Source organism: Phalangium opilio, unplaced genomic scaffold (assembly GCF_054372755.1).
Source record: "Phalangium opilio isolate 3A_F unplaced genomic scaffold, DU_Popi_V2 ptg000209l_1, whole genome shotgun sequence".
Classification (NCBI taxonomy): domain Eukaryota; kingdom Metazoa; phylum Arthropoda; class Arachnida; order Opiliones; family Phalangiidae; genus Phalangium; species Phalangium opilio.
The window spans coordinates 15,926,073-15,944,774 of NW_028324217.1; the positions used below are offsets into that span (position 1 = coordinate 15,926,073).

The 18,702-nt window shown below is 38.5% G+C and overlaps 2 protein-coding genes across 2 annotated transcripts; one reads left to right on the plus strand and one right to left on the minus strand.

The window, feature by feature from the left end:
* Positions 1 to 338: 338 nt before the first annotated feature.
* On the plus strand, positions 339 to 8,561 carry LOC149620843 (uncharacterized). The gene is made up of 2 exons (XM_089854623.1): positions 339 to 544; positions 3,536 to 8,561. Exons 1-2 carry the CDS (start codon positions 339 to 341, stop codon positions 8,559 to 8,561), a joined length of 5,232 nt encoding a protein of 1,743 aa, XP_089710749.1.
* An 8,998-nt stretch (positions 8,562 to 17,559) lies between these two features.
* On the minus strand, positions 17,560 to 18,228 carry LOC149620844 (uncharacterized). Its single transcript, XM_089855601.1, has 4 exons — positions 18,148 to 18,228; positions 17,960 to 18,088; positions 17,870 to 17,899; positions 17,560 to 17,779 (listed from the first exon to the last, which is right to left on the minus strand). The coding sequence occupies exons 1-4, from the start codon at positions 18,189 to 18,191 to the stop codon at positions 17,632 to 17,634; spliced, it is 351 nt and encodes a 116-aa protein (XP_089711727.1). The 5' UTR covers positions 18,192 to 18,228; the 3' UTR covers positions 17,560 to 17,631.
* Positions 18,229 to 18,702: the final 474 nt, after the last annotated feature.

Sequence of the window (18,702 nt, forward strand, 5' to 3'; positions counted from 1 at the left end):
TAAATTTACCGTGAAGGGTTTTAAAAAGAGATAGAAGGTTGGTAGATGTTTTTGGAAAACAAATTTTTCCCAACACGTTTTATTATTATTTAAAAACTAAATCGTCATTAATTCTATTAAATCGTTCCTACTACGCGAGGAAAACGTACCTGTCCCGCTAAAACAATTGAAAAGAAACTACTGCGGTGTTTCAGTCCGCCACGGTAGTATAAGTTAAAGCTTATTTGCTCTCCCAGATATATTCCGGACCTTAAAATCTACATTATTTTGGTGCCAAGTGAAACCCGGGATTAAATCGCGATAGGACTTTAAATAGGATTAAATTAGAAACAGTGAAAATGGCGACCATTAGACTATTGGAAAAACAAAGATCATCGCTACGTGGTGGTGTCACGCGGGCGTGTAATATCCTGAAGGATGAATTAGAAAAGGCTACGGTAATTAACGAGCAAGCCTTAAGTGACGCTATCGCGCAACTGGACGCAAAGGAGCCAAAACTAGAGGATGTGGACCAGGGCCGGATTAACAATATTTTGGGCCCTAGGCAAGGCCTTAGACCCGGGCCCCCAGCCCCCCAACAGACCACAGTTTAAGAGAATCTAAGAGACATACTATTTTCTATACCTTTAATTGACTTAACACTTAACTGCATATTTAAATTTCTTTTTGAACTCAATAGTTAAATTTCTTTCATTCTAACTCAAGAAATTTATCAATTATCTCTTCATAGTCTATGAAGTTGTTTAGTAAATCCTTTTCAATATATATAAGATAAAGAATTTAATTTTTACTGGGCTAATGTGGTTCTTAGGTAGTTTTTCACTCTTTTTAAAGCTGAAAAGGATCTTTCGCCACTTGCATTGCAAACACAACTAAATTCTCAAAACAATTTCTAAGTTTGGAAAAGTTGAAATGATATTATTAGTACGAATGAAGGAATGAAAGAATTCTGGGTTTTTGCTTTCTTCATTCTTCACGAAATGCTTGAAATGTAGCAGTTCGTTTTCAAGCTCTTCAAAATTTAAATCATTGCAATACGTTTCTGCCAATTCTTGGAAAGCTCCAGAGAAAGATTCATCGGGGGCATGAATGTTAAAAATAGGTTTGAACTTTTCATCAGTGTCCTTGTTAACTTCAGATTGTTTTTTAGTATTTGTCATTAGATACGACGTAAAACACTTTTATTTTGAAAGCGCCCCGTCCACTCAGTTTGTTTTTAGCCACATCGTATGATGTACATCTACGATGAGGCTCTTAGTTTGGCCTCGTTTGGTTCGTGTATTTTAGGAGGATGGGCATTTTAATAGTAACTTTAAGCATTGCATTTAATCAGTGGCGTCGGAACCGGGGGGCAGGGAGGGCTCAAGCCCCTGCTCTAACGAAATGTGAGGGGGCGCAGCCCCCTCACATTTGGTTTTTAATTTTCTTACTTTGTATTCATTTAGGTATTAAATTTTAGATTAAAAATAAAAAATTGCTATATTTTAGGACCTACTGCATTACAAAAAATTGTAAAGCATATTTTAGCTATACTTTCTGAATTTCTTTAATAGTAGTCTCACCCCTTGAGAAATACGGTCCAGGGCTGATACTAAGTCACTTTTTTCGAATTCGGTTACTAAAAGTCACTTTTCCAAAAATTAGTTACTATTTGCCATTTTTTTTGGATTTTTGAGTCTTTCGGTGTTATTTATCTTCTCGACCACAAAGTTAAACTTAATATATTTGTCTTATGACGGTTTAAACGAAAAAATAGCGAGATCACAGTTGATCAAAGTCCAAAATCGTGGAGCTCGCTTCGCTCGCTCAGCAAATTTTTAACTTATTATTTAAAATTAATCCAATTCAAATGAATGTTTGTTTTATTTTTGAATGCTTTGCATTCTGTAATTGAATTTCGCCGTAGACCTTTTATGAGGTGACCTTTCATTTGACTGGAAATATCTAAGACCATAGATTGGGCTTAATTACGACTCCGACCTTTAAAATATCTTTTAAATCGGTCATCTCTGAAAACATTTCATTTCAAGTGGCCCTTTTTATAGCTTGATTTACCCCTATTTAGTCCCTTTTTGCTTTCTATTTCTAAATTAATTAGTCACTTATTCAACTAAAATTGAGCGTATGAGTGAGTATCACCCCTGAATACCTTATGCATAGTCTCATTCCAGGTTAATATCGTCTTACAGTCTCATGCAGTCAACAGCTTTCAAAAGACGCTCCGGAGCAGGTTTGGGGCGTTATCCCATACATCCTCCCTGGTCTTCATCGGAGCCCGAGCCCCCCAACTTCAAAACACTTCCGACGCCCCTGCGTTTAATTGTATCAGTAAGGGTTAGCATTTTGAATTGTGTTTTACGATTGCTCGACATATTTAAAGCGAGATAAAGGATTATGGTGTTACCTTAATTAAAATGGAAGGTTTAATACTCCCTTTAAAATTCCTGTCACCAGTTGACAATAAGGGTTTCACGCTTTCAATCCCGCTCCCCTATATCAAAATTCAAAGAAATCGAGAGAATTTTCAAAAGCAAAAAGAAGTATATTCCGACGTTAAATTTAGAATGGCCTTAAGGAGATGTTAATTATTAGAAGTTACGTGTATTTCTCCACAAATCGAGAAGAATTTAAAAAAAGCACTAACTTGTGGCCCTAAATATTACAATTATAATGTAAGTAAATTTATTGAAGTAAGGATTAAGGGTTATTATTTTTGTTAGGGCAACGAGGGGTTATTCACTCTCATTTTCTGTACTTCTTTTAATGGGCATTTACGGGTATTTCGTTTAAACACTGTTAAAGGATGCTCATCGTGGGGGTACTCACGTTTTTCGTTCGTGTCACACTATTATAATTATAACAGAAGTAAAAAATGAAGTAATCATTTTAAAACAGTTCAGGTAGCGCATCGAGGGCTATTCACTTAAATTTTCTGTACGCCTGTCAAGTACTGTACGATGTGGCTACTATTACGAGCCCAACCCTTGGGTCGCCTAGTTCTTTCCTGCGCCTTTAACATATTTACGTATTTTTTTCCCCTTTCTTCGTTACTTTTGTAAATTATCTCTTTTGTGAGCTGAGCAATAATTTAAATTATTTCAAATTATCACGACCACCCCGAATAAAGCTTCTCAAGGAATCATACAATGCAACCCCAGTGTTTAATGACGGTCAGTAACAACACGATTCAAAATGAAATTTCTTTCTCCGAGGATTACGACTTCTCAAAATACATTTCCATTGAATTTTTAAGTTTCTTTTCGTCTTTTTCTTTCTTCCTTTATAAATTGCCATAATGTTTTTGGGTAACGGTTTTTCCAATATTACGCTGCCGTTACATCAAACCTGGCTTTTCCATGGTGTCAGTGACGTTATGTTTTGGTAGAGAAAGAGGGGGAATATATTTTTTGGTTTTTCATTTTCTCAATTTTGGAAAACTAGCTGATTACGGGCCCCTCAGATATCCGGGCCCTAGGCAATTGCCTAACTTGCCTAGTGGTTAATCCGGCCCTGATGTGGACAATCAAATTCTGAGGCTGATCCAAGATGAGGATCAACTAGACCATGAGCTAGCAGAAAATGAAAAATACAGCGAAAGATTGGTCCATTGGCGAGCACGAGCCAAGAAATACCTCGAGGAGAAGCGAGGCCCAGCGGATAGCGGACGACTTCGGACAGTAGAAAGTTCCTCAAGTATCGAGGCAGAGTCAGGACGATCGTCGAGAAACGGCCAAGAACCAGGCACGACGTTGCGACTACCCAAGCTAGAAATAAAGAAATTCGACGGAAACGTGGACAAGTGGCAAGCTTTTTTGACACAATTCGAGGGAGCGATCCACAACAACCCACAACTAAATGCTACAGATAAGTTTAATTATTTGAAATCATATCTAAAAGGGGCCGCTGAGGCGGAAATAGATGGACTAAGCTTAAACGAACAAAATTATCTGGGAGCAATTGAAATATTAACTAACCGTTTTGGCGGGAAAGAGACTCAAGCTAGTGATAGGTTGAACGCGTTTTTAAAGATGAGCCCAATTCAAAAGTCTACGGACGTAGCGGGCCTTAAAAATCTCTTAGTCACTTGCGAGATAGAAGTTAGAAACTTGAAGTCTCAAGGTCAATGGACCGATAGTTATGGCGAATTATTCGCTCGCATTGTTGGAGGCTTGTTTCCTTTAGATCTTTTAGAAAATTATACAAGATATAAAGAAGAAAAGGATCTATGGAAAATAGATGAAGTAATTAAATTCTTAAGTACTGAGATTAAATGTCGAGAAAGAGCCTTAGCCGTTCATAGGAGCGGCCTCCAACAAAGCGTTAAAACTAATGTAAGCATTGAAAAGCCCATAAGTAGAAGTGTACAACAAAATGTTAAAAATTACACTAGTAAGCCATTTTCGGCTGCGGCTTTAAATACGGGTTTGCATGATAGGGTTAGATCTGGTTATCAAAGAAAATGTGAATTTTGTGAAAATTCGGATCACTTTTATTATGAATGTAAAGAGATTCCAATCACAGAAAGAAGGGCAATCGCTCGACAAAAGAAGCTTTGCTTTTTATGTCTAAAACCAGGCCACAACTCGTTTCAATGTAGGGGTAGGGTGCAAGGTTGTAGAAAATGCCATAAGAGGCATCACCAGAGTTTATGTGATCTGGGAGATGATAAACAGGTTTCCAATACTAATTCCATGCCCATAAGCAACGGTCAGAACCATGCGCGTTCTGATAATCAAATTGTAGGTCAAACTGAAGTCAGGGATTCGGCTACCCTAGCTACTGGCTCTGCGGAGTCGAGTGTAGTTCTTCTACAAACGGCCCGAGCTTTTATCAATGATAAGTCAGGGAACAATGTTAGTGTTAGATGCGTCTTAGACGGCGCAAGCCACAGAAGTTTCATAAAAGAGGAAATATCTCGGAATTTACAGTTGGAAGTAGTGGGGACGGAAAGAATGACCCTTTTCCCATTTGAAAGTACAGTGCCAATACAATCTACGCGCAGAAAGGTGAAAGTAGAATTGAAAAACATCAAAACAGGTGAAATGGTCGAAATAATAGCTCTAGAAACTCCTTCTATAAACGGGGCCGTCTTCGCGGTACCCGGGGAAAAGGTTAGAGATGAAATGAAAAACAGAAATTTAGAATTAGCAGACTTATTTAGTCAAGATAATGAAGGAACCCATGCCCCTATAGAGGTTTTGATAGGTGCTGATTTTTTCTGGAGAGTAGTTAATGGGGAAATGGAACGCCTATCTCCCGATTTAATGGCAATGAATACTGTTTTGGGATGGACTGTACAGGGTAGATCAGAAGGGGAAGGGGGCAATACAGGGGTAAATACTATCGCTGTGATACACGTGGCCGTCCCCTCGGAAGAAACTTTAGTGTCCGAACAATTGAAAGATTTCTGGAATTTAGAATCACTTGGTATCCATGATAGTAAACAAACAAAAGTAAATGAACACGAAGCTGTTTTAGAAACCTTTGAGAAAAACATTGAGTTTAAGAAAGGTCGATACCAGGTGACGCTACCCTGGAAACCTAATCGAGATATGATGGGAGACAACTATGAGGTGGCAAAGAGAAGGACCATTAATTTGGTTAAAAAATTGGAGATGAATCCCAAGCATTTAGAGGAATATGACAAAATAATTGAGGAACAATTGAGAACTGGAATAATAGAAAGGGTAGAAAACGTTGAAGGTTCTACAGGACCCAACCCTTGCTATTACATCCCTCACCGGGGGGTCATTAGAGAAAATAGAGAAACAACTAAACTAAGAATTGTCAATGATGCCTCCTCACATGCTAGAGACTCACCCTCTCTAAATGATTGTATGGATTCAGGCCCTAATTTGCTACCTGAATTGTTCAAAATTTTGGTTAGATTTAGACAGCATAAGGTCGCAGTTATTGGGGACGTGGAGAAAGCTTTCCACCAAATTTCTATTGTAGAAAGTGATAGGGACGCCCTACGGTTTTTCTGGGTAAAAGGAATAAAAGGCAAGGAAAGAAATGAGATGGTAGTTTTCAGGTTTACTAGAATCCCTTTTGGATGTACAGCGAGTCCTTTCTTATTGGCCGCAACAATTAAACACCATGCCAAGAAATATTCAGTGTCGCACCCCCTAGCCTATGGCGTGCTGAAAAGAGATTTGTATGTGGATGATTTAGTCACGGGAGGTCAAAGGGTAGAAGATGTTGATCAGCTAATCCAACAGGCGACACAAATTCTAGGTGAGGCTGGGATGAACCTTCGAAAGTTTCATAGCAATTCAAAAGAAATAAGAGCAAAATGGGGAGAGAAAAGCGAAGGGTCGGTAAAACCCAAGCATACGAAAGTTCTAGGCCTAAGTTGGGATGAAGAAAAAGATACATTTAGTTATGATGTTAGTGAACTTTTGGAATTCCTAGTGACACGAACAAATACAAAAAGATGGGTATTGAAGGCAGTAGCGCGGATATTTGACCCCCTTGGGCTTTTAGCTCCGTTCTTAATAGGCGCGAAGCTACTGTTCCAAGAAATGTGGAGAAAAGGGTTGGCCTGGGATGAACCCCTCGAAAACGAGTTAGCGCAAAAATTTGAAGCATGGTGCTCTGAGCTCCCCCTCCTACCTAAGATAGAAATTCCCAGGTGTTATTTTGTGAATGCCCCCTATAAAGGAGAATGTGTAGTAGAACTTCATGGATTTGTGGATGCAAGTAACAAGGCCTACGCGGCTGTTGTTTATCTAAGAAGCCTTTATCCCATTTCAGAGAGTCATACTACAATGGTAGCTTGTAAAACTCGAGTATCGCCTATAGAAAAACTTTCTTTACCGAGGTTAGAATTGATGGGAGGTGTTTTGGGAGCAAGACTTATGAAAAACGTCATAGAAACTTTAGATATTGTCCCAAGGTCCATTCACATGTGGACCGATTCCACCATTGTTCTACACTGGATCCGAGATAATTCGTCAAGGTGGAAGCCTTTTGTATCGAAAAGGGTTAAAGAAATTCAGGGATTGGTTGACCCATCTTGTTGGGGTCACGTAGCTGGGAAGGAAAATCCCGCTGATTTGCCTTCTCGCGGCACGACACTAGAGGAATTAGGAAAGTCCCAGCTTTGGCTTCAGGGACCGGTTTGGTTGTCAGAAGGTGATAAACCCGAAGTAGAATTGGAAATAGTTGATGAAGAAATTCCCGAAATAGTTGTAGAAAAGAAAGCAAAGCCCGAAGCTAATTTAGCTATTGTAATGAAAACTAGCGTACCTATTTTGTCCCTTGAAAAATATAGTTCGGCTGGTTTAGCTTTTAGAGTGACCGCCTGTGTTAGAAGGTATATCCTTAATTTGAAACGAGTTTCTAAAAATGAGGAAAAAGTAATTGGTCCATTGACCACTGATGAATTAAACCTTGTGGAAAAATATTGGATACGATTAGCTCAGGAAGAAAGCTACCCTGAGGAAATAAATTGCTTGTCTTCTGGTATTGGAATTTCTAAAAACTCAAAAATTGTAACTTTAAGTCCCATAATGGACAAAGAGGGTTTGTTGCGAGTAGGCGGACGTTTAGACGCCGCAAATATATCCTATCAGGAAAAACACCCCTGGATTTTAAGTCATAAAAACAAATTAACTGAATTAATGATTGAAGATTGTCACGTAAAATTAAAACATGCTGGGATAGATGATGTGCTAATTGAATTAAGAGAAAAATTTTGGATCAATAAAATTAGGAGGTTAATTAAAAGTAAAATACATAAATGCCCAAAATGTAAAAGATTTAGAGCTAAAGCACCAGTAGCGGTCATGGCCCCACTTCCGTCTGCAAGGATTAATCCTTCACCACCCTTCACAGTCACTGGCATAGATTTCGCTGGCCCTTTGTTTACAAGAAATGGCAATAAATGTTATATAGCGCTTTACACGTGCGCTGTTACTCGTGCCTTGCACTTGGAATTGGTCTCGGACCTTAGCACAGATAAATTTTTGTTGTCATTTAGGAGATTTATTGCCAGACGCAGTATAGTCCACGTTATTTACAGCGATAACGCAAAGACTTTTAAAAAGGCAGAAGTGGATTTAAATGAATTAGTTAAAAATGTAAGACATTCAGATGTTTTGGAATATTTTGGGTCTCTAAGAATTGAATGGCGCTACATTGCTGATAGGGCCAGTTGGTGGGGAGGATTCTGGGAAAGAATGGTCAAAAGTGTCAAATCCTCCCTACGCAAAACTCTTGGCAAAGCCAGGCTTTCCTTTGAGGAACTAGAAACTTTGTTAATCGAAATAGAGGCTACAATTAATTCGAGGCCTATCAGCTATGTATACGATGGTCCAGGAGAGCCAACGCCTCTAAGTCCGGCGCATTTTTTGATTGGACGACGCTTAACGTCATTGCCAACTCGAACCTTTTCTAGTAACGAAAACATGACCGCTACTAAAGAAGAGTTAACCAAAAGGTTAAAATATCGCCAAACCCTCTTAGATAGATTTTGGTTTCAATGGAAACATAATTATTTATTAGAACTACGCTCTGCCCACCATAGGCCGGCTTGTACTCCTAATGACAGCCTTTAAATAGATGACGTAGTTCTCAGTGAGGACAGTAAACTTCCCCGTTTAATGTGGAAGTTAGCCGTAGTGGAAGAAACTATGGTTGGAAGAGATGGGGTTGTACGTTCCTGTATGGTTCGTCTACCTAATGGAAATCGGATAAGGCGTCCGATTCAATTGTTGTACCCCCTTGAAATATAAAAAAAATTGTTGAACCCTGTTCAAGGTGGGGAGAGTGTAAAAAACCGAAATGTAATTGTGAAAATGTATATTAATGTATAGTACACCTTGTTAGTAATTTTTGTTATTTTGTAAATAAGTGCTTTGTTTTTAATTTTGTGTATTATTAATTGTTTGATGTAAATTTTGTGTAAATAATTTTGTATTTTGATAAGAGATTTCCCCTAGAAGCGAAAAATAAGCCTTGTATAGAACTGTGTAAATTTACCGTGAAGGGTTTTAAAAAGAGATAGAAGGTTGGTAGATGTTTTTGGAAAACAAATTTTTCCCAACACGTCACCAAAAACCCTCCACAAAGAAACTGGTAAAAAGGGGGAAAGGGTCCCAAACGAGGGGATCCAAAGAAATATTTGTTAAAAAAGAGACAGAATTCTCTTAGACTTGAAATGAGAAGGAGCAAAGCGCGCTCACTGCTCCAAAGTAGAAATACTTAAGAAAAGCTATAAGCTTCGTTATTAGAATAGTCCTGCTGATAAAATATAGAAAGCTAAAAGTAGCTTCAGAGGATATTTTAGTTAACTGTGAAATAAAGTTTGTTTTTGTTTTATTATTTAAAAACTAAATCGTCATTAATTCTATTAAATCGTTCCTACTACGCGAGGAAAACGTACCTGTCCCGCTAAAACAATTGAAAAGAAACTACTGCGGTGTTTCAGTCCGCCACGGTAGTATAAGTTAAAGCTTATTTGCTCTCCCAGATATATTCCGGACCTTAAAATCTACAACTTACATAGTTTGTACTTACAGCTTTAAAATATATGGATTTGAAACGAGTTTTTTTCTGTTCAAACAGGTCTATTTTTTGTATGTCTATACGGCAATTATTGTACGAATTTTGTATCCTTTTTAAAGGATTTAACAAGGCCTTGTTTGAATTACCAGTATAAAACGCCTTAAAATCGCGAAGATTGTTTCGCGGTACATGAAAATGTATTTTTTCTAACAGAATTTTACAGTCTATATGATAAACTAGAAGTTTATTTAAAAAGCTCATGTCCAGATACGTTAGCCTATTTTTAATAGTTAAAAGCCTTTGTTCATTTAAAATTTCAATATAATTATAGCGACCGCGTTTAAGGAACTTTTCGTAAAGAATTTGAATAAATTTACGCTGTATTCGTTCAATGCTTAATAGTAGGTAGTTGCTACATCCCGACCATACTTGGGAAGCATACTCTATTTTGGATCTTACTAATGAAACATATAGCAGTTTTAAGATTCTTTTGGATTTTAATGTTGTGGCTATTTTTGTTATTGCCCATAGATACTTAATGCAATTGCTCTTTGTTTTAGCTATTTGGTCTAGCTAATAATAATAATAGCTTTATTTATGGATATTCCTATCAGTTTTCAACTGGTTTACATAGGAGTCCGGTTTAACTTGTAAACGTTAATTAAAATTAAAAGTGATCTCTGATATATTCTAGGATCTTTGTTTTAAAAACAGACATTGAATTAATTTTTTTTATATCGCGAGGGATAGAGTTCCATAATTTTATTCCCCTGGATTTGAGGTTCCGAGAACTATTAGTAGTACGGGTCTGGCAGACATCAATCAAATTTTTCCCACGCTTGCCGTTCGAACTTTTATGACTTACTCATGTCTCATGGGAAGAAATGTGTGCTTGCACGGGTAGAGCAAAATATGGAGCTTTTAGACCGTTTTCCAAGTGAAAGAAATAAAAATTCGGTGGTAAATTACCATCGTGGCAATTTACCAGCGTAAATTACCACGGTAATTACCGTTTTCGTAATTTACCCGAGAAAATCGTAAATTACAGTTACCGTGTAAATTACCATGGTAATTTACCGATTTAGAACCCTACACTTCAAACCTAATTAATAGTAACCGTTTAACGGAGTTAGTAGAAGATAATTTCGGTAATGAAAACGGCTATTAGAGAGTATGCAGCCAGTATGAGCAACAAAGATGGCGGCCACTGTTAAGGCGGGGGAGCCTAGTTTCTACGTTTTCTCTCTTTTTTGGGGGAGGAATACCTGTCAATCTTTGATTTTGTATGCGTAAAGATTTTTTTTTGTAAGCTTAAAGGTAGGAATGAATTTATAAAGACCATAATATAAAGTGTGAAATATTTATTTCGCAAGAACAATGACGACTAATTTGTGTTAATAAAAATGTCTGCAGACAAAGCCCCAGTCAATTAAAATATATACAATTTTACAAATTTAAAATTATTTAATGTAACCATAAGGTGCTGTAGTATAATCGGGGAAAACGCGAACTTTATCCACGACCACCTGATATGTTTTGGTCTGTTCTATCGTAATTAAAGTATGATTGGGCAGGCGACGTATTTGGGGTCCAATGGGTACCTGCACAGCGTTTATTTCGGGTTTCCCCTGGTTGTTCACCCCTAATAATTTTTTCATGATATCAAAATTAACATGATTCTCGGTTGATGTGTTTAAGTAGAATCCTTTAACTTTAATAATGTTAGTAATTTTATCAGTTGCGGGATCGTAAATGTTCATGGAATAGTTTTTAGCCCCAGCACTTCCGAACTCACAAATATATGCGTCTTTTCCGTAAGGTTCTAGTTCATTTTTTAATTCCCCCAGGTAATCCCCTGTCGGGAGTATAGGGACGCCATCTGGAGAGAGGTAGATAAGGCTATCTGTATCCATATAAAAACAGAGGTCACCTACTAGCTCAAGATGCTTTAAAAGATGAAGTCGCGCTATTGTTGTTGTATAACAAGCTATTACTACGTTTGTATGTTTATGAGCTATTTCATTTTCGGCAATGTCTTCTGATTTAACTAAGATGGTGTTGTCATTTAAAGTCAAGAGACTTTTTACTTCTTTATCGGGGTTAAGGATCAATTCGTATAGAGTCTTGGCGTCTTTTATGATGTCTGTTGAGGCGTGTCTAGTTTTCTGTCCAAATTTCCCCCAAAAAGAGTTAAGCATAAGCTTACTGAGGCATCTCAACCCTTCGTTCTTTTCAATTTTATCTATATCTAGATCTATCCCCTCAACTTCTTTGTAGTTCCTGACATATTTCTCTTTGTCCTCCTGTGTGATGCAATCGGAGGGGAAACCGCTAGCCAGGGTTTTATATTCGAGAAAGGCATTGACGTAGTCTTTAAAAAGACCACCTTGTTTAGTCTCGGTGTTGTATTGCGTTATTTTGTACGACCAGGCTTCGTACATGCGAGTAATAGTGTACCCCCTCTCTACAGCATACCTTAGCTCGTCTGTAACCCAGGTACCCCGCAGCTCTCTCTGATCAGGTGTGTGTGTACAGTTACCTTGAAACTGAGTTTTGCAACAAGTGTAGCATAGGGGGAAGGTTAGCTTCCCGTTTATCCGAGCGGGTAAAACAGGGTGTGTTAGATTTTGAGCTGGTAGTACATCACACTTGAGAAGGCCATCAAAAGAAAATATGTCAGGAAAATTATCTAAAATAATTTGAGGATGTCCAATAGGAATTTTACCCGTTTTGTTCACGAACGGATATAAACTGGTGAAATCAACGTAGTGAATTTTTTCTGTACCAGTTGTTTTATGGTACAGTTTGTTAGCGCTACAACGACCTCCAAAGAAAGCATCACGTGGGTTTAATCTTTTTGATGTTTTAATACGAATATCGTTGCGTTTTAAAAAATCATTTATTTCGGTGTTATTTGTTTTGTCCTGTTGCCACTCGCATTCCCATTTGACATTCACTTTGTAGTGGAGGGCTTCTAGTTTACAAATTTTTTTCTCGGTTTTTGTGTACCTCGTATTTAATGTTTGAGTGGGGTCACCGTGTAAAATCATGTTCCTATTTACGGGGAAATGAATTTTGCAACCATGATAATAGCAGCCCATGAATTCAAACACTTCTTTGTTTGTGGGACAATAACCATCTACCTTTAGGGTCTGCAGCTTAACCTCCTTGCCTCTAAAAGAGGATTGAATGAGAATGTTTCTCTCGTGAGACGTCCATTCTAACCATTCAATAGCGCCGTAAGATTGATTTTCCCCCAGTCTATAGTAGTTTGATGGGATGATGCTAATGGTGTTTGGTTTGAGATAATTTTTACGATAGACATAGGAACAAACGCCTGGGAGGGTAACGGAATTACAATTAAATGGGTCTACGTTAGTAACTTTAAGTAGGAGGGACCGAAAGGTTAAACACCCCAAAAATAAGAGTAGAGTGTCGTTTTCGCAATAATGATAAAGCTCCTTTAAAAAATTGAAGCCTTTACCCTTACGGACTTCTGAAGTGTGCCATTTTAAAAAAGTGTCCAAGTTTTTCCTGGTGAAATACTGACACCCGTAAGCTTCTGTCGGTGGTAGAGTGTCCTCCAATACGTAGTTAGTCTCCTCCTGTCTATCTATATCGAACTCGTGGTCCACTACGTTGAAAAGGAAATGAGGAAAATACCCTTTAGCGGCATTAGGGAGACCGAAAGTAGCGGGGAACTTGGATAAAGCGACTGGGATGAAGTTGTACGAGTCAAGGAATAACAGATTAGAAAGTTTCATTTCTAAAATACGTGTACCGTTAATTTTCAAAGATTCAGGTACAAATTTCTCGTCACGATTAATTATTTCTCTAATTAATAGTTGGTTGTCATAGTTACTGCCGAAATGAGACACCACGATGACTTTCTTCACGTCGAATAAGCGGACTAAGTAGTCGAGGAACAAACCAATGGGTTTGCCACCTGTGAAGCGTTGTTTGCGAGGCCCAAATTGATTACATTTAATACAATTAAAATCGAGGGACGTTTCGTCAATGCAGTCTAAGCAGACAGAGATACTAACGCATAAGATGGCTTGATGCTCGTACGCGCCCAACTTTTCTGGGCATCTTTTCGTTTGTATACATTCAATGTCGAAGAAAACGTACATAAGTTCGGGTAAATTACGGCGTGGTTTTTTCGCGGGGATAATGCAGGGGATTTTATCCTTGATCACTTGAATGTAGCATAAATGGTCGCTGGGTTGATGCTTTCCACAAATATGACAGAAAATCTCCCCACAGCTATGCCTAGTAGTACGTTTTCCGAAATCAATTGTTTTAAAGCAGCTTTTGCAATGGTAAAGCCGCTCGCAAAGGGCTTTTTTGTTACCAACCGGAACCAAATGGCTGTTATAACATTCGTCACCCCAGAATTTTCGTAGGCAGGAACCGCATGTTTTTTCTTGTCCATGGCAAACAGTCGGACGCATACATTTAAAGCAAAAATCATTGCATTTATGAGATTGAACACGCCAGTAAGGTGTGAGGCACTTCTCACAAAAGTATTCGTGACTAAACAATGGTTTTAAATTTGTTATGACATTATAATGATTACTCTCGTTAAGCAGGAAGAGACGTGGTCGGGTATCTGTAGGGTCGTTTTCGCCTAAAATTAGAATTGGAACTCTGTTTTCGAATTTATAAACAAATATAGAATAGGAGGATAAATAAACTTTAAATTTCTGGAATGAATCGGGGGTACCGCATTCAGACACAGAGACTCCTGCCTTTTGACAAAGATCTAAAGCCGCTGTTTTTTGGATTGTGCATCGGGGTCCTACTCGTGATATGGTTATGTAACGGTTTTTTAACTCGGTGTTGTTCTTATTGTTCATGTAGTCACGATGAGAAATAGCAACGCAAAGGCTACGCGCAAGACACAGATTATCCGTGTTTGGGATTCGTCGAATCCCCCTTCGATCCTTTGAGAAAATACTGAAGGGCTTAAGTTGACGCCGGTTAGACCGTCCATACCCTTCTGGTATTCTAACGATACTGAATATCATTTTTACAGGTCCTTGAAAAAAATGTTCGATTTCATCGTCATAAAGTAATTCGGCTAGTTGATCAAAGAGGAAAGAAGGGTCTACTTGATCTAATCTTTTAAAGGATAATTCGAGTTCCGAACGACAGTTTACACCTAGACTTCGTAAAGTTATTTGTACGTAATCTGTTGCTCGGTACTCGTTTAATATATGTTCCGTAATAGTACATATACTATCAACCGGATCGTCCGTTATATTTAGAATTATTTCCCTGCCATACATATTAAAATGTTCGAAAAATCTCTCGCTTTGCTCTAAAATCTCGCAAGAGGGTACATCTTCTACAGGAGATGGGGGACACCCCCCACCCCATTGGTCATAGACATCAGCCTCGTGCATCTCCTCGGCCTCCTCTGAATCTACAATGGAACTCTCTTCGCGGGGGGCGTAGTCGGAAAAGTTCAAGGACATGTATTCGAAGGGGTCGTTCTCCGTCCCGTCGTGTTGAATGGAACTCTTTTCGCTGGGGGCGTAGTCGGAAAAGTTCAAGGACATGCATTCGAGTGGTTCGTTCTCCGTCTCGTCTTGTTGACACGCGTTATCTAGAATCTCCCCCATCTCCCTGCCTGTTTGAGAATTATCGAAACTGGGTCTTAAAGATTCATGGTTATCCCGTTCTATTTCTTGCTTCCGCCTTTTCACGCGGTCCGAGTAAGCAATTTTTAAAGGGCTAGGAATTAAATTCCATAGATGTTCCAATTCGTCTAGTGTTTGACACGTTTCAGGGGTACGAGGAACGTTCTTCATATAGTCTATTAGATCGAGGAACGTTTGAATAATATTTAAACCGCCATTTATGATAAAACCGGGTAATGTTGAAGGTATATTAGCAGGATCTAAGTGTAAATAAGAGCAGAGAAAATAATAAAACTTGTATATTTCGACTATGTTCCAAGGCTTATTTACGGCCATTTCGTCAAGTGTCCAGCGAAGTGCTTCAGCGTCCATGTTGAGGTTTTGACGATTGATGTTCGACTGTGAAGTACTGTTATTTTCTCACGTTCTTTATACTAGATTCCTACCCCCCCTTCTCTTCCTCCCCTCAAGAGGGGTCAAGGACAGTTGATTTTTCGAAATTATTGACTAACAATACAAGGTACTAGCAAAGGCCATCGCAGCTGATTTCCGACATGTTTAAACACGTCTAACATTGTTTGACAGTGACCAATAGGTGATGGCTTGACAGGGTGTCGAATAGTCATATAACAAAACAACGAATTTGCAATAGATTTTATAATTCAACAAAAGGAATAGTTATAACAAAAGAGTTGGTGCGACATTCCATTAGGTGGGGGGGCTTCTTCAACAATGACATTGAAAAAAAAAATGTTAGGAAAGAATTCCTTCAATCAAATAGTGACAGGTCTATTTAAGGAATGTTGAGAATAGTAGATAAATAGGTCAAGTTTACTATTGTGTAATTTATTTACTCCTCAACTGTCAAGTACACAAAGGTTGTCAGGAATTCGTCGGATCTTGGAGATAAAAAAAACTGTTTATTGTGATATTTATCTTATTGGTCTTGGGAATGCTGGAATTCCTTAATCTCTGGTTTGAAAAACTTACATAAAAATACGCTTATAATCGAAGAAGGGAGGGGGTTCTTCAACAATGACCTTAGGTCTTTGAAGATGTTAGGAAAATATTTCGTCAATCAAATATTGACAGGTCAGGAATGTGGGTCATAATAGATAAATAGGTCAAGTTTACTATTGTGTTATTTACTTACTCGTCAGCTGTTATGGAGGCAAGTACACAAAGGTTGTCAAGAATTCGTCGGATCTTGGAGGTTAACCCTCAAAAACTACTTATTGTATTCTTTATATTACTGATTTTGGGAGTGTTAGAATTCCTTAATATTTGGTTTCAGAACTTTGACATAAAAATACGCCTACAATCTAACAACGGAACAGTCAAGGACAATAGATATTTCGCGATAGCTACTTAGGAAATTTAGTATAAAAACCGTGGAACACGACAGAGGAGAGTATCATAATTCGAGAAGACCTTAAACGTGCAACATGGAAAATCAAGAAGCTGTTAAGAGGAAGATTGGCGTAACTAACGAACGAAAAATCAACGGTAGATTCCACATTTCTAGAGAGTTGTTCCTGACGACGGGGTTCGTGAACGGCACCCTCGATCCCGAGATTCGCTTATGTAGGAAGCAGTCAATAAAAAGTTTCGCCATTTCAACAAGTACCTGGGAGAAGTTGATCCCCAGACTACCCGTATTAGCAGGCTGGACGGCGGGCCACGAAACCAATAACTTTGAAATCGTTTTGAACGATAACGCAAATGAAAAAACAACTGTCGTGGCGTATCATAATACGTGTCACATTAAAGATTTACTAAACGACGACTCCATTGTTTTGGACAGTATGGAAACAGCGGCATTGAACCGAGTTTCGAACGCCGTTAAGGAGCATCTTATTAAGTTAAGTAACCATGAAATTGTATTCACGCACATGGCTGATATTATTATAGAATTTTATAATGATATTTATGATAATTTATACGGCGAACACGATCGCATACCGTGTTTAGATGGGCAGCCCGAAAAATTCGATGCAGTGGTGGGATACTTCACCAATTTCGTAACATCGTACCAAGTGGTAAGGAAATTTAATTATGTACTGGAAGAAGAAAATCTTGAAAGTAAATTTTATAACTATAATGTATTCTCGGTAATTTCGGGTCAAATAACATTTTTAAAAGAGAGAATGCACATGTTAACGCATTTTTAAATTTATGTCTGTTTGATAATTTGTTTTTTTTTTCATTGATGTTTCAAAAATAAATTGAATTTAAAACTGAAAAACTGTTCCATTTTATATAACTAATACAACACAGAAATGATATAAATTTCTAGTTTTTAAATTTTAAGCCTAAGAAATATAAAAGTAGATATAACTAAAGTGTAGGAAAAACTTGTCGATTTTTTGATAGGAACTTATTTTAAATAAAACGAAGTAAATAAGGCAAAAACAATTTATTTTATTTAAAATATTTACAACAATTTTTTTTTTTTTTACTTCCCCCCTCCCCCACCTCAATCGATTGAGAGGTTTCGCACGAGTGTACGGACCCCCTCGAACATCACGTCGTCCCGGTTCTCGTACACTCGTGCGTGGCCCGGGGGGACTTCGAGGAAACGTACCCGACGGTACGTCGACAACTGGGCGAGCTCCTGCGTCACTCTATTGGGAAAGAGAAAGAGAGAGAGAGTTATTCTATACGTTAATAAATAAAGTATTGGATAACAACAAATAATAAAGAAATTAACTCACCGGAACCCGCGACAGTTGAGGGCCAGGAGGCTAAAAAAGAAAAATTAAAATTTAGATAAACGAATCATTAAATAATGCATGAAAACTTACTCGTGGGGTATAAAAACGCAGTTATTATACACGACCTGCCTTACTTGATTAAGCAGGTCGTGCATAAAGTCGTCATCCGCCACGACCTCCGCTAGTCCCGCCAGGTAGGTTGTTATTTCATATACCAAGCTGTAAATAAATAAAAATTATAATACCGTAGTGTAACGTAAAACAAAAGGTTCACTTACAAGTCCCCGTTGATGTTTAAGTCATCCACTCCCGGCCGGGGCATAGCTAGCCACGGATAGTATATGGCCGGGAGTGGTAGATATTCTAGTTGAGGTTCGGGTGAGGGGGTGCATGGTGGTGGTGGGCTCGGTGGCGGCGATGGATTACGGGGCCTTGGCCCTACCACGCAGAGTGGTCTTGGAGGTGGTGGCGAGGGGGCTAGCTCCAGGGACTCGGGGGTCCCAGAGCGGGAGGAGTCGGAAAACTCTATTGGGGAATACGGGGTATCAACCCCATGGACGTAGCTATAGAGAGAGAGGTTTTCTAAGTCTTAAATAAAACTAAGTTTTAAAAAAAGTATTTCTTACCATGTTGCGGAAAGGTCCATCGCTCCGTGTTGGCTGTCGTGGTGGTGGTTCATGGTTCAGAGAGAATGATAACTTTGAGGTCTCAACCTCTTCATTTTATACTTTTTACTAGGGTCAAGGCGTGTTCGAGAGCAAACAAATGACTTCGAGGTATTTAGTACGTACAAGGGTAGAAAATTTTCGCGGGCAAAATTATACGAAACCTTG

What these genes read in the sequence shown, in the direction of transcription:
- LOC149620844 (XM_089855601.1), bottom strand. Translation starts at nt 18,191, where the DNA reads ATGCCCCGGCCGGGAGTGGATGACTTAAACATCAACGGGGACTT. An exon ending in TGCGTTTTTATACCCCACGA is followed by an intron (nt 17,900 to 17,959) that starts GTAAGTTTTCAT and finishes TTTCTTTTTTAG; the next exon opens with CCTCCTGGCCCTCAACTGTC. An exon ending in CTCAACTGTCGCGGGTTCCG is followed by an intron (nt 17,780 to 17,869) that starts GTGAGTTAATTT and finishes CTTTCCCAATAG; the next exon opens with AGTGACGCAGGAGCTCGCCC.
- LOC149620843 (XM_089854623.1), top strand. Translation starts at nt 339, where the DNA reads ATGGCGACCATTAGACTATTGGAAAAACAAAGATCATCGCTACGTGGT. An exon ending in AACAATATTTTGGGCCCTAG is followed by an intron (nt 545 to 3,535) that starts GCAAGGCCTTAG and finishes TCAAATTCTGAG; the next exon opens with GCTGATCCAAGATGAGGATC.